This window comes from Paramacrobiotus metropolitanus, unplaced genomic scaffold (genome assembly GCF_019649055.1).
Source record: "Paramacrobiotus metropolitanus isolate TYO unplaced genomic scaffold, Prichtersi_v1.0 Parri_scaffold0000061, whole genome shotgun sequence".
Lineage (NCBI taxonomy): Eukaryota > Metazoa > Tardigrada > Eutardigrada > Parachela > Macrobiotidae > Paramacrobiotus > Paramacrobiotus metropolitanus.
In genome coordinates, this window is record NW_026570281.1 from 113,212 (window position 1) to 126,444 (window position 13,233).

At 41.7% G+C, this 13,233-nt stretch overlaps 4 protein-coding genes across 6 annotated transcripts; 2 read left to right on the forward strand and 2 right to left on the reverse strand.

Moving 5' to 3' along the window:
- Positions 1-911: 911 nt before the first annotated feature.
- On the reverse strand, positions 912-4,656 carry LOC129593376 (uncharacterized). Of its 3 annotated transcripts, none has more exons than XM_055489652.1 (2): positions 1,443-1,637; positions 912-1,384 (listed from the first exon to the last, which is right to left on the reverse strand). In XM_055489652.1, exons 1-2 carry the CDS (start codon positions 1,582-1,584, stop codon positions 1,188-1,190), a joined length of 339 nt encoding a protein of 112 aa, XP_055345627.1. In that variant the 5' UTR covers positions 1,585-1,637; the 3' UTR covers positions 912-1,187. The 3 variants fall into 3 exon arrangements, with proteins under 3 accessions (XP_055345627.1, XP_055345629.1, XP_055345628.1); XM_055489654.1 differs by lacking the exon at positions 1,443-1,637 and adding an exon at positions 4,442-4,656 and having other exon boundaries at positions 982-1,384; XM_055489653.1 differs by lacking the exons at positions 912-1,384; positions 1,443-1,637 and adding exons at positions 3,817-4,261; positions 4,442-4,640.
- A 3,232-nt stretch (positions 4,657-7,888) lies between these two features.
- LOC129593324 (uncharacterized) lies at positions 7,889-8,574 on the forward strand. Its single transcript, XM_055489579.1, has 2 exons — positions 7,889-8,110; positions 8,174-8,574. The coding sequence occupies exons 1-2, from the start codon at positions 7,990-7,992 to the stop codon at positions 8,368-8,370; spliced, it is 318 nt and encodes a 105-aa protein (XP_055345554.1). The 5' UTR covers positions 7,889-7,989; the 3' UTR covers positions 8,371-8,574.
- A 416-nt stretch (positions 8,575-8,990) lies between these two features.
- On the reverse strand, positions 8,991-9,864 carry LOC129593323 (thiosulfate:glutathione sulfurtransferase-like). Its single transcript, XM_055489578.1, has one exon. It carries the CDS (start codon positions 9,713-9,715, stop codon positions 9,251-9,253), a length of 465 nt encoding a protein of 154 aa, XP_055345553.1. The 5' UTR covers positions 9,716-9,864; the 3' UTR covers positions 8,991-9,250.
- Positions 9,865-11,534: 1,670 nt separating this feature from the next.
- On the forward strand, positions 11,535-12,334 carry LOC129593419 (uncharacterized). Its single transcript, XM_055489713.1, has 2 exons — positions 11,535-11,823; positions 11,968-12,334. Exons 1-2 carry the CDS (start codon positions 11,703-11,705, stop codon positions 12,162-12,164), a joined length of 318 nt encoding a protein of 105 aa, XP_055345688.1. The 5' UTR covers positions 11,535-11,702; the 3' UTR covers positions 12,165-12,334.
- Positions 12,335-13,233: the final 899 nt, after the last annotated feature.

Consider the following 13,233-nt stretch of genomic DNA (forward strand, 5'->3'; position numbering starts at 1 on the left):
TTTGTAATTCAAAGAGCAGTTGAGCTAACGAAGCAGTTTTAAATCGTAATACAAACGCCTTCTCAAATTACGGTAAAGCAGCTGCTGCAGCTGCAGTAAAATAAAGGCCGGTAAAAAGTTGCGAAAATGAAGAAACGAGATAATAGATTAAAAGGACGGCTCGCTAGTCCGCGGGGGAAGAGGCCGCGTCGGCGCGTGTGAACCTAATCGTGAACAGTCCGGCGATAGGCTGTTGCTTGAGAACGTTATTCACGGCCTTCGCTACTTGATCTTTCTTGATGTAGGGAGGGGTGGGGGGGTGGGACGCTGGCGTCGTCCTTGGTGCAGTCCACTTCGTAGGTGACGAGCCGCTGGGTTTTTGATGCATTTTTCTCTGCCTTCACGAACTGGATGCCGGGCGATCATACTGTACTGCTCCGCTGTAACATGGATACATTCTATTGATTGTGAGTTGTATGGTACTGCATTGTTGCAACAGTACACGAGCTGGTGTGACTTAATATTCGAAAAAACAGTTACAGTACCGTGATATTTATCTAACTGCGGTTGAGCGCGCGCTCGAGCACTAAGCATACGAAAACTGTGGCTCGTCACCTCACGTATCCCCTTTGAAGTGATAAACCGATTCCTGGCGTGCCATCTACCGCTACCGAAATCGGCTAATTTCCGAAATGGTTGTCGCAGTTTGTTTCAAGTACTATAAAACTGGTGCGGCAGGACTTAGAGAAATATGGCCTGAAAAGATTAGTCATTAAGGAATCACCGTTTTCTAGAAGCGAAAGTTACGTCGGCAACACACTCAACATCGAACACTATAACACCGCATTTACTGGTTAGTGGTCATTGTTTCAGGAAGCTCGGTGCATACTGGTACTGGCACTGGGTTCGGTATTAACTTCATATGTTTATAATCTGTGGCGGGGAAAAATACTGCTAGACCAAGGGCATCAGTATACGAATAATGGGCGAAAACATATCTTACTATTATGAATTCTTGACCGCCAAACAAACGCTCTTTTTCGCAAAACATTCTCCGATTTCGTATTACAGTCAATGTCATCGTAAAGTGTAATAAGCAATTGAACAGCCAACTTACACCGTCATTTTAACAGTAATAACATCTACATAATCACATGGTCGAGAATTTAAAAGAGCGCATATATGTAAAACAAATCGTGACTCTTGGATTAACCAGCCACGTTGCCGGCGGCACAGATACCACAGACGGAGACGGGTGGGCAGACGTTTGCATTGATGGGCAGCTGCACACCAGCACCGTTGCCCAGATTGACCGGGATCAGGCTGATGAGGCCGCCGCCTCCACTGTTGCCACCGCTAAGCACCTGCGTGTTCTGGTTGTTGTTGTTCTGACACTGCGCCATACCTGCAAAACATGCAAAGGTCATACTGAGTTGACAAAGATTAGCAGCCGTTGCACTTACCGCACTGGGATTTCTGTTCCGCGGTGCAACCGGCACTGCCGCCTGTCAGCTGGGGTATCGGCAGCGCCGGCAGTTGGCGAGCGAAGCGAAGGGCGTTGGCGGCCGAGCACGCAACGAGGAGAATCAACACGGCTGTCTGCATTGTGAGGGAGTACTTTTGTTTTCGAGAAATGGAATAGAAAACAGAGTTGCAAATTAATAGTTGTGATTTCAACCATTTATTCCGTCCTTAAATACAGATGGCAGCCCAATTAAGTCGGTTGGCAGGGTGGCCAATTCCGTTCGGATTCTTCCGAGAACAGGATTTTTGCGTGACTTGCTGTGGTTGTCGTAATATGACCAGTTGTCGCGCGCTGTCTCGCTTGAAGGCCTGATGGCTGCTTTTGGCGTTCGTGTATCCCACAGACAGATGATGCCCGTCGCGTGCACCTAACGCGACTCGCACGCGGAATTCTATACCTTTTTCCGCTGGCGACAGAAAATACCTTCATAGCAATACTGGAGAGAAGTTTGTTTTTCGGAAAACGCTTTCGGTGCTGAAATAGTGTCGAGAGCTTTGCTGGCTTGCCTGAATAACATTATTCCAATTTTGTACACGGTCGGTGGAGAATTAAAATTAAATAGCGAAGTTCACATGGTGATCTAATAACCACAGTAATAAAAGCACCGTTGACGTTCTCACGTCACGTATTGCAAGCGGCAACATTGGGCCAAGTAGCGTTTTGACAACAGTTGCCGGTCTTGACAGATCCAAGGCGCATCGGTGGATATAAGCGTAGATATTCTTGCTAATAAGAATTTTTGTTACAACGTTTTTAACACTAGCGTAATTTTTACTGCCTCTGAGACAAATTTTTTGCGCCTCTGTATACAAATCATTTTGCTGCAGAATGTCGTAACCAAGAAAAGAAATGTTTGAGAGTACGCGAAAGTGAAACTTTTCGTGCATGCACACGAATTTGGTACCTTGTACCGGGCCATGTACAGAGTACATCTCATCTACCCTAATTCGTATGAATGAATTGTTTCAGATTACCCTGTACTCCCGCGAAAACTACTGCTTTCTTCATACGATACTATAAAAGTTTGCGAAATCTCGGAGATAAACATTTTAAACGAACGAACTTTGGGAACGTCCGGTGCAATATAGTTGGAAATGCCCGGTATTGTAGCGAACTTCGGGTTTTATTTTGAAAACTTTAGAAACTTTCATTTTTGAAATTTCGATTTCTCGTTCGAAAGATGAATTCCTCTAGTAACCGTGAACTGGAGTCGATTGTGATGCAAATCGATTCTGCCAGCGCGACTCTTCGAAAATGCAACGAAATAAAATCTTGTATAAGTGATTGTGCGAGTGTTTAAGATAGTGCAGTGCTAACTGCGTGGATAGTACGAGTATATTGAAACGAGTATATTGTATTGTATATTATAGTACTGTATATTATTGTATTGTATATTATATTATATTATATTATATTATATTATATTATATTATATTATATTATATTATATTATATTATATTATATTATATTATATTATATTATATTATATTATATTATATTATATTATATTATATTATATTATATTATATTATATTATATTATATTATATTATATTATATTATATTATATTATATTATATTATATTATATTATATTATATTATATTATATTATATTATATTATATTATATTATATTATATTATATTATATTATATTATATTATATTATATTATATTATATTATATTATATTATATTATATTATATTATATTATATTATATTATATTATATTATATTATATTATATTATATATACAGTATATTGTATAGTACGAATATATTGTATTGTGAAACACGGTCTGCGTGAACTGCGTGATTTTGTATTTCCCTTTATTCACTTTACGGTAATTCGCAATTATGTATGTAATGTAATGAAGTTTATTGTCCTTGCAACGAAGCGACTGCCCCCTCTAAGCTTCAGACAGCGGAGAACAAACCAGAATGTTAAAATAACATCAAAATGCGATACCACGAAAACATGAAAGCCAGCGGAAACAAGTATAAACCAGAAAAAACATCAACATATGCAAAAACAAACATCAGCACATGAAAAGCACTTAAAACTGCATGTTGTCGGTACGGTTGCGATAAGTCGCGTTTATTGTGGAAAAAGGGCGGGGAATTACCTCGTAATTTAGCTACCATATGGCCAATTATATGATATGGGTGCCAATTATTGATATCCGTCAGGTCATTCCGTATAAATTTCAGAGTTAATTTATTCTGACGCGAGAACAACGTTAACTTTACCGACAGGGTGGTGTACGAACATCTGTATATAAAATGGTAGTGGTACTATTCTGGTGCTGGAAAGCCGGGAATATCGATTTAATTTGTTGACAGCCTGATACAGTACTGTATAAGTTCACTGCTCCTAGAGCAAGCTGCATCGACAAAAACGAACGTGTTAAAATACATTTTTATTGAGCAGCGTCTTGAAAACAAGACATTATAACCACCTTTTTACGGTCGGTCATAATTATTATGAAACATAACACGTAAAAAAACAATTTTGTTCCATCACAACAGTCAAACAGATTCCGGGTAATAAGCCGTGATCTTTTAACCGAGAACATTAGCAGCGGCGCAGATACCGCAGACGGACACCGGTGGACAGACGTTAGCGTTAACGGGAACCTGCACGCCGGCTCCGTTCAACAGATTGAGGGGGACACCGCTGATGAGACCGCCGCCACCGGTGTTACCACCGCTGATCACCTGGGTGTTCTGGTTGTTGTTATTCTGACACTGAGCCATACCTGCAAAATAAAATTCACATTTGTGAAATTCAGTTGCTCGAGAGTCAGTGCGTTAGTAACAATACAGACAGAACAATATCATGAAAGTTATAAATTTCGTAAATGATGCAGTATGTATGCATGCAGACATAACAATCTAATTGTCTGTTTGGTAAGAAACTTAAGGTCATCAGCGCTTACCACAAAGCGATTTCTGTTCCGCGGTACATCCGGCAGAGCCGCCGGTGAGCTGGCGAGCGAAGCGCAGGGCATTGGCGCTGGCGCAGGCCACAAGGAGGATCAATACGGCAGTCTTCATTGTTAAGGGAAGGTTTTGACGTTTCGAGAAAGAGCTAAGAAATTCAGAGAGTTGATGATTGCGTTGTGGTACGGTTTGAGAAAAGCGTTCTTTTATATTGTCAAGCGCAATCTAGTGAATATATTAATAAAAGGAATATTCCGCTCAAGAAACGCGCATGCAATTTACTACAAAGCAATAAAACGTGAGCGATGGTTTCTTGGCATTGTTGTTTAACTGTGCGCTTGGCTGCTGGTAGGTCTGCATTACAGTAACGTGCGCCCGGAAGCGACGACGGAAGGCACCAACGTTTTGTTGTCCATTAATTGGCGCCATTGCGAACCTGTACTCTATACAGAAGTGCAATTCATTGTCAGTAGTCGGCTTCGGTCGACAGTCTTCCTATAACGTATGCCATAAACTGTCGATTCACTAACAGTAAGGAATACCGGCAAATAAAATAAAAAAATGCTATCAATACGAGTACAGTACACGATTTAACATATGCAGTAAGTGCAACTGAGCGATTCTGAGATATTTTGTATTGTATTGTATTTTGTATTATGTTGTTTTTTAGACGCTGTCAACTATACTCAAAGTAAATAAATGAGTATATTTTGTATTTAGCTACACACTTCTCAAACTTAAAATTTGCGAATATCTGGGATTTTGATTTAGCGTAATAATCGAAGGACGTAAGTAAGAGAAGTTAATAAGACTGCAGATAGCAAACAACAGAAGCTACAATCTCTGAAATCGAAAGCTTTGAAACGGACAAAAAGAAAACGTTTGCCGTAACCCTCACTATCTTTTACTGTAGGCGTAAAACGGGACTTAACATCAGGGAAACCCATGACACATTTTTAATTTTGACTTTTATCAGCTTTCTATATACATACTGTAGTTTGCTTTTTTAGCGTATACTGTTTAGAGTGCGCAGGTCAGTTCTATTGTTCTCGTACAGTTTTCTGGAGAGGCCGAATTGAAAAAGAGCTGATTGTTGAATCGCCATAAATGCCGCTGCCTTCGGCGTTCAATTTACGCCAAAATATCCACGCGACTTAAAACAAAACTATAGGTAAGAATGCGCTGGGTCACGCTTACTGTTAGCATGTACAACAATGTCGGCAACGTGACCTAAGGGTATTTTCCACTTGCAAAAACTGGCTCATTGTTCTGCTAAGAACTGCAGCGTGCATCGCACGTGTATGTGCACTGCGGCTTTTCAGCAACAGAGACATGTTTATTCTTTAGTCTGTATCTACAGGAATAGCCGATCTTAGCAGAATGTAATGGGGATGACCTTTTGTTTCCCGACTGTGTTGTCGCAGAACCAGCTGGGGAGCGTACAAACTTCTAATCTGCACAATACTCCAGTGCAGGAGTTACCTTGAGTAATTTAGGGGAAAATATAAAACAATATCAGAGGAAGCTGTTGCAACAGTTCACAAAAACCAAAGCGATAAAACAGTGCTTAGTTGTACTATTTTTTCATCTTTCTAATTGAGTTTTCATTTTTTCAGGTTTAATTTTATTCATAATCGTTTGTGCATAACACAGACACAAGTATTTTGGTCAGACTTTTAATGGATCTTCAACCTTCGCTGTGCTACTGTATATCGTGTCGCTGGGAAGGCTCGTCGCATCTTGAAGCAGAGCAGCTCAGAAGGACTGAGACGGTTACTAAATGTCGCTATACATATGCAATTTTTACTGTTTCGTGAGAGTTGATTTTCTGAAACCATAATTGCTGGCCGTACTGTATGCACGTTAAACCTAAACACAAAATCGTGCTGCCTACTACTCATCTTGGTTGTAGTAACGGAAAATGTTGCGCTGCACTGCAGACAACTGCTGGCGATCGCAAAAACGAAGACTCTTTACAAGTCCCAAAGTGCGGGCATAAGGAAATTAGGCAAGAATTCTTTTATTTGTTAGCGTTATTGTACAGTTGAAGCCAGTGACCTTCAATAGAAGCCTACTTTATAGTAACACGGAACATCCATTCAAGTCAACGAACCTCAAGGTCAAACAACTCGGTTAAATGCTGTATTTGTTTACAGCGTCAGCACGTGTGTAGATTTGTAAACACCAAAGTGCGCTTGCAGGTTGCGGTCCGAAGCAAGTTTGGTTGCTCGTGAAAATGTCGGGAATGGCGATCTAATACATACGGCGTCATTGTGCATAATAACGACCCTTTGGTTTGTTGCACTCTTTCTGTACCGCAACCACACGGTGCTGACGGTCGCTTTGTAGTAGTAACAGCGCAGCAGAATGCTATCGTATGCGCTGCTGCAATGTCTTTTCCTCTTGCCGTTCTGATTCCTATTCCAGTGTTCGCCGCACTACTCTAGTAGTCGCAGTGAGGTCTGAATGGTGATACCGGAAGTGTTTGTCAGGCAAAAGAAAAAAGAAGCGAAAAACATAAAGGACCCGCGCCGTACGTGCGCATAACCTCTTATAAGTTTTAAGTTCAAAAGCTCTATTTCGAAAACTTTTAACATTCGCAGTCTAGCTTTTGTTTGTAAAATATATCAACTTAATAAACTGAAATAAAATATATATTTTAAAAATTCTTTTCCGTTTAGCCTTTTCACGATTTTAGAGTTCAATGTATGGCGCAAATAAAGCTGATTGGCTGATCCAGTTCTTGATTACATCGACGCTTCGTTACAAGTGAAGATGTCCAACCACTCTTCTCACTGCACGTATTTGATACAGTAAGTTACAAGTAGCTTTTTGCTAAGCCGGTTCGGAATACTGCATAGTTTCATTTTATACAATTCATATCTGTGCGTGACTGCGTATATTGTGCGTTTTATACTGAGCGCCTTTCTTCATTTTACTTTTCTTCTGAACTCATGGTTTACAATGTACATAATTTGGTTGCCGAATACCCAACTGAAAAGCGTACGTTTAGGAAATAATATTTAACCTATAACCGCAACAAACTTCGTTTTAAAAGCGGCTTTCGTAAAGTCTAACAAGGCAGAAGTCATAAGCATATGGAAAACACCAACAATCTGTAGCATAACTTTGCTGCATAATTATTGCTCAGTGTTTTATGTCGAGCGGCACGCAGACGGTGTATCACGCTCCGCTTTCTCGTGGTTTACAATTAACATTCACCAAAGTTTGCCCGCAAGCCACAACACTGGCATAACCAACAATAATTCCACTGAATGTGTGCGCCAAACGCAAAAACAACTTCCATAACGCACGCTTTATATGGCACGTTGTGTCGTTAGTGGTCGTAAACATCTTGTTTGGGTAGATTCCCGCTTGACATACTAACAAAATGGCAGACGACAAATTAAGCTGCGCCGGACGTATCTGTATATAAAAAGAACTGCCGACATGTACAGTAGCCCTTACCAAACAAGTCTCAAAGTTTCTAAGCTTAAGCCCTCTGCAAAACATTACGTTATCTCTCCTCCGTCTCGTCGCAACCATGAAGTGCATCCTGGTGACCCTCCTCTTGGTGGCCTGCGTCAGCGCCAATGTCCTCCGTGAACGCCGCCAACTGACCGGTGGCAGCGCCAGCTGCACGGCCGCCCAGAAAGCTCAGTGCGGTAAGTGTCGTCGCGTCACATCGGCATTAGCTCCTTCTTAGCCTGCATTGTCTTTTACTGCAGGTATGGCGGAGTGCCAGAACAACGGCAACCAGAACACCCAGGTGATCACTGGCGGTAACCAAGGTGGCTCTCCCCTGATCAGCCTGATCCCCGTCAACGCCCTCAACGGTGCCGGCGTCCAAGTGCCCATCAACGCCAATCTGTGTCCACCGATTTCCGTCTGCAATGCCTGCTTGGCTGCCAACGTCCTCGGTTAAAGAAACACGCGGATTTATCCTTAATTTTGCTCAAATTTTGCAGTGCACGTGTACAAAGGTCATCAGTAGCTGCCTACAGATGTAGGTTTTCATAATATTTATGAACGCTACTGTGAACATCGTCATGACTTGCGACTGTGTCGAAAGTTGTTGGTTTGTTGAATTTAAGATAACTGTCAGAAATAAAGCATTTTTTGGTCTGTACACTTTTTTTCGATAATTATAAGTCATACTGAGGCACATCAAATTATCGAAACAATATGCCGCACAACGTCCCGATGGCTGCACGACCTTTGCCTGGCAGAGGAGATGTGTCTAGCTTGGGATGTCACGTGTGTGGATACCGTTACGCCTTCCCACATTAAATCTACGGCGGCTAACGCAGGTGCAGCCGCGGTGGAAGCGGAAGAGAAGAAGTCGCGGCTTTATCTGTACTTAAGCGGCAGGTATATTTTTGCTCCGATAGCCTTCGGAACAAGCCCTTGGGAAGCGGCTGCTATCGCCATTATCAAAGAATTGGGTAAACGACTGGAACAGCAAACAGGCGAAAAGCGTTCCCATGAATTTTTACGTCAAAGATTGTCGCTGGAGATACAACGGGGGAATGCGGTCTCAATTTTTGGGTACAATGGAAGGAGCGGAAAAGTTTAACGAAGTTTTTATGTTGTAAAAACTGTGATGTTTTTAATTAATGCATAATACGTTGTACCACAGGTGAATAATGAGAATATGCCGCAACATGGACAGGAGAAAAATACACAGTAATGTGTCTCGGATATTAAGATATATTGTAACAGTTATACTTATATTATACTAGTTTAATACCATGTCGCGCCTTATAAGAAGCAATGGCAGAAATACAGGGATTAGAGCTGCCATTTTAACTCCCGTTTGGATTAATTTTGGCATTCCATTCCAGTATACCGCCCGCGTAATTGCGCACATTGGTGTAACCCAGTTCTCTCGCCATCGCTGCGGCCAGTGTGCTTCGCCGACCCGAGCGACAACTGACAATAATCTCGCTATCCTGACCCTGAACTGCGAGGCCGTGTAATGCCTGCAGTTCCGATGGCGACAGCCGCAGTGTATCTTTGAACTGCCCCAGAGGAATGTTGACAGCCGAGGGAATTGCTCCGTCCTTGGCGAGTTCCGCTGGCTCCCGCACATCGATGAGGTTCATCGCGCCCATGTCGGACAGACGCTTCATTTCTTCGAATGTGACATCGGTCCCGGTGTTGCTAAGAATGCCGTCTGTGGACATTGCAATTGACACAACCAGGAAAAACACTATCACGATCTGTGTGCTTGGAGAAGCACCACACGACTGCGAGCCGTGCGTTAACATTTTTGCTGTTTGGTAAAAGCACCTGGTTCTTGCTATTTTGAACCGGTTTCGACGTACAGTACATGCACATTTACGGTTAGTGCTCTATCATAAGTACAGCATGCAGTATGCACGGTAAGCCTGTTATTAATAATTATGTTGCAGGTTTTGTTTCCGGCACATGGGAGGCTAAACTGGCTAACCCGTACAGTACTGCTTGCTTATACAATTCATCGTAATTACTGATTGACATCACGGCGATCACATGACTGTACGTAGTACTCTGCACATGTTTCCAAACCGAACGCTGCCGTCCACCTCCGCGCCGCACCTTTAATTAACGCTGCGGCGCTTATGCAACGTTAATTTACTGATAAGACTATACAGATACGTAAAGTCTTATAAGACGTTAGCGCCGTTAAACACCTTTGGGGACAGCATTACATATAAAGTAGCAGAAAATCTGTTAATTTTTATTCTCGTTTAAACACCGCTGTAGACACTAGACAGTACCAATAAATGTAATAATAATTATTATTATTGTATGAATTTTCTATTCGACAACATTACAATCAACGCTGTCGAAGCACGGCACGCCAGTAGGTGACACGGAGAGAAGTCCCGCAACAAGTGTCGTTCTCTCCTCATTCCTCAGCATTTGGTTTCCGCTCTCAGAAGCCACAATGCAATCAGCCATCGTTCTAATCTCGCGACCACACCGACGGGTTAAACGAGAATACAGATATTGAATTAAATACTGTAACTTAGTAATAATATTGGAAACATTTCCAGTATAACCTTGCAACACATGGAATATTTTTCTGGAGACGAAGCACGTGCTTGCGACACGTGGAATTTCCACGCATTGCCGCCTGCGGGCACAAAGGACGCTGACACGGGTTAACCGCAGATCCCCACGGCAAAAAAAGCTGTCGACACTGATCATCCGCGCATTCATCGCAAGGACATCCCTTCAGCCACCGCAGGCTGCGCAGCTGCACTGACTGGTGAACTGCACGACCTGCGTCGATGTTTCGAACCTATATTGCTACTGATAACGATCCGCAAGCGGACTTGTATTAAAAAATCTTTTAATACGAAAAACAATATATAGTTAATCCTGACGAACAAGGCCGAATGCACGACATTGTATAATTTGCATGTGTTGGTGTAGCCCTGGCCCCTTATAACGTTTGACTGCATGGAGCGAGTAAGTTTAATTCTATAATAAAGCTGTCACAATGCACAAACAACAGCCGCGTGATGCACAAACAACAGCCACCTCTCTACAAATAGTACGTAACACATTTGCCTGTATGATTAACGTTGCTCTACACAGGCTGGAATACTTGTACAATGCGTGCAGTACATGTAGCCTTTTCTCTACTCAGAAGAGTATGGAATTCGGCTGAATTTCTGGCTGTTTCATATTTGCTTGTCTCTGTGGCAGGCTTGCAGCCAGTACACTGTACAGGTAAAAGACTGCGTAAAAAAAGTGTGCATACCCGGAGAAATTTTTGTGATGAAAAACTTGCGAAAAATGTCCTCGAAGCGTTACTAAGCGAATACTTGCATAAAAGAAACCGCTACCACTGTGGAACAAACAAAATGAGTAATGGGTTGTTTTGAACCAGTGTCGCTGCGGTGTCGAGAGCTACCTCCCTCCGGCTGTGCATACCACGGACCCAAACCACAAGTGCATCGCAGTGAACAATGCTGAGAAAAACTTGTTACTCACGATCAACGTAAAATGTGTGATGCAGTACACAAGCCTTGACTGTTAATCATCGTACTCTGTAGAACAATTATGCGCCGGAAGTTGCCAATCGGCATGCGCGCTTTGTACTAATTAGCCGCGACCGCAGTGTGGCTTTTTTGCCAACACAGAACTTGCTATATAAATAAACCACTTGCGGTTTTTCGAAGCAAACAATCCTGCAACTTTCGACAAACTACAAACTTTCCTGTTTGCTATCAAGTCATTAAGTATCACATATCAGCTGCAGCCATGAAGTGCATCTTGGTGACCCTTCTCTTGGTGGCATGTGTCAGCGCCAACGTTATTCGTGAACGCAGACAACTTTTGGGCGGTAACGCTAGCTGCACCGCGGCTCAACAAGCGCAGTGTGGTGAGTGACCTTTTTGGATTCACGTGTTCAAAGGCCGCTGTTCACAAAATTAAAAGACCCTTTTAATGCAAGCTATAAATTTGTATTTGTAAAGAGTGATTGTTGCATTGAAAAAATTTAATTATCTCCGGTCTGTAATTGCAGGGTCGGCACAGTGTCAGAATAACGGCAACACCAACACTCAGGTGCTGAGCGGCGGTAACAGCGGTGGTGGTGGCCTGATCAGCGGCGTGCCCGTCAACCTGCTGAACGGTGCTGGCGTCCAGCTGCCCATCAACGCCAACGTCTGCCCGCCCGTATCCGTATGCAATGCATGCTTGGGTGCCAACGTTCTCGGTTAATTGATTACAGCAACCGATAGTGTATTATTCTTTTTATTCTGATGTTTCTTACGACACATTGGCTGTGGACGAATAGTGCACCTGACGAATCCGAAATCTTGTTGACTTGTTAGTATTTGCACATACAATAAATTAAATTACTCCGTTTCCTTCTGCCGGGATGAGTTCACAAATATTACCTCATGTGGTTGCAGCGCGATCCGTTGTGTCAAAATTACCTAACGCCATTTGTCGCAATCTCCAGGCCACATTAAAGCAGTAATTAAACACAGTTTATTAATTTTTCACGCATTGCGGTAGTGATAATTAAACTCTTAATTATGCTGGGAATTAAACATCATGATTAATTCAATTAAAATTATGGCAATTTTGAATTAAGCTTGAGCATAATTAAAATTGGTCAATTCTAATTATACTTAAGCTTAATTATAAGTCAAATTAAAAATAATATTTTCTGATAGATCAAAAGAAAATTGAATTTTAATTATGATGAGCAAAATTAAAATTGGGCAATTTTAATTATGCTCCAGTTTAATTAAAATTGTTGAATTTTGATTATGCTGATCATAATTAAAACTCAGCGATTTTCAATTATGATTAGCTTAATCAAAATTATAAGCAAAATAATTTTGATGAGTTTAATATTCACTACACTGCGGCTTCAGGCTGCTGAGCACCAATTAAATATCAAGTGAATTTTTTTGCTAACTGCAGATACAGGTAAATATTCAGTCAAAGCAAACAAAACTGTCGCTAACAGTGCACATACATAGTGACTATAACGCTCCAAATACGGATTCAGCACATTGCTGCTACACTCGTACTGTAATTAAATGCATGACATGTGTGGAGAAGGCTCAGCCGATACAACATTGAGTTATTATGTTACAATTCAAAATAATTAAATCCTACAAAATTTACAGCGAAATTTTACACGAACTAATTTCCAGATGAATAATTCAGTACTTGCTGCGCTGTTTAAAGTCATGAATGGTAAACACTGGCTCATATCCCGCAAGTGGCCGCAACATAATAAGCACCATACATACCATTAGTAATGAAAACAGAT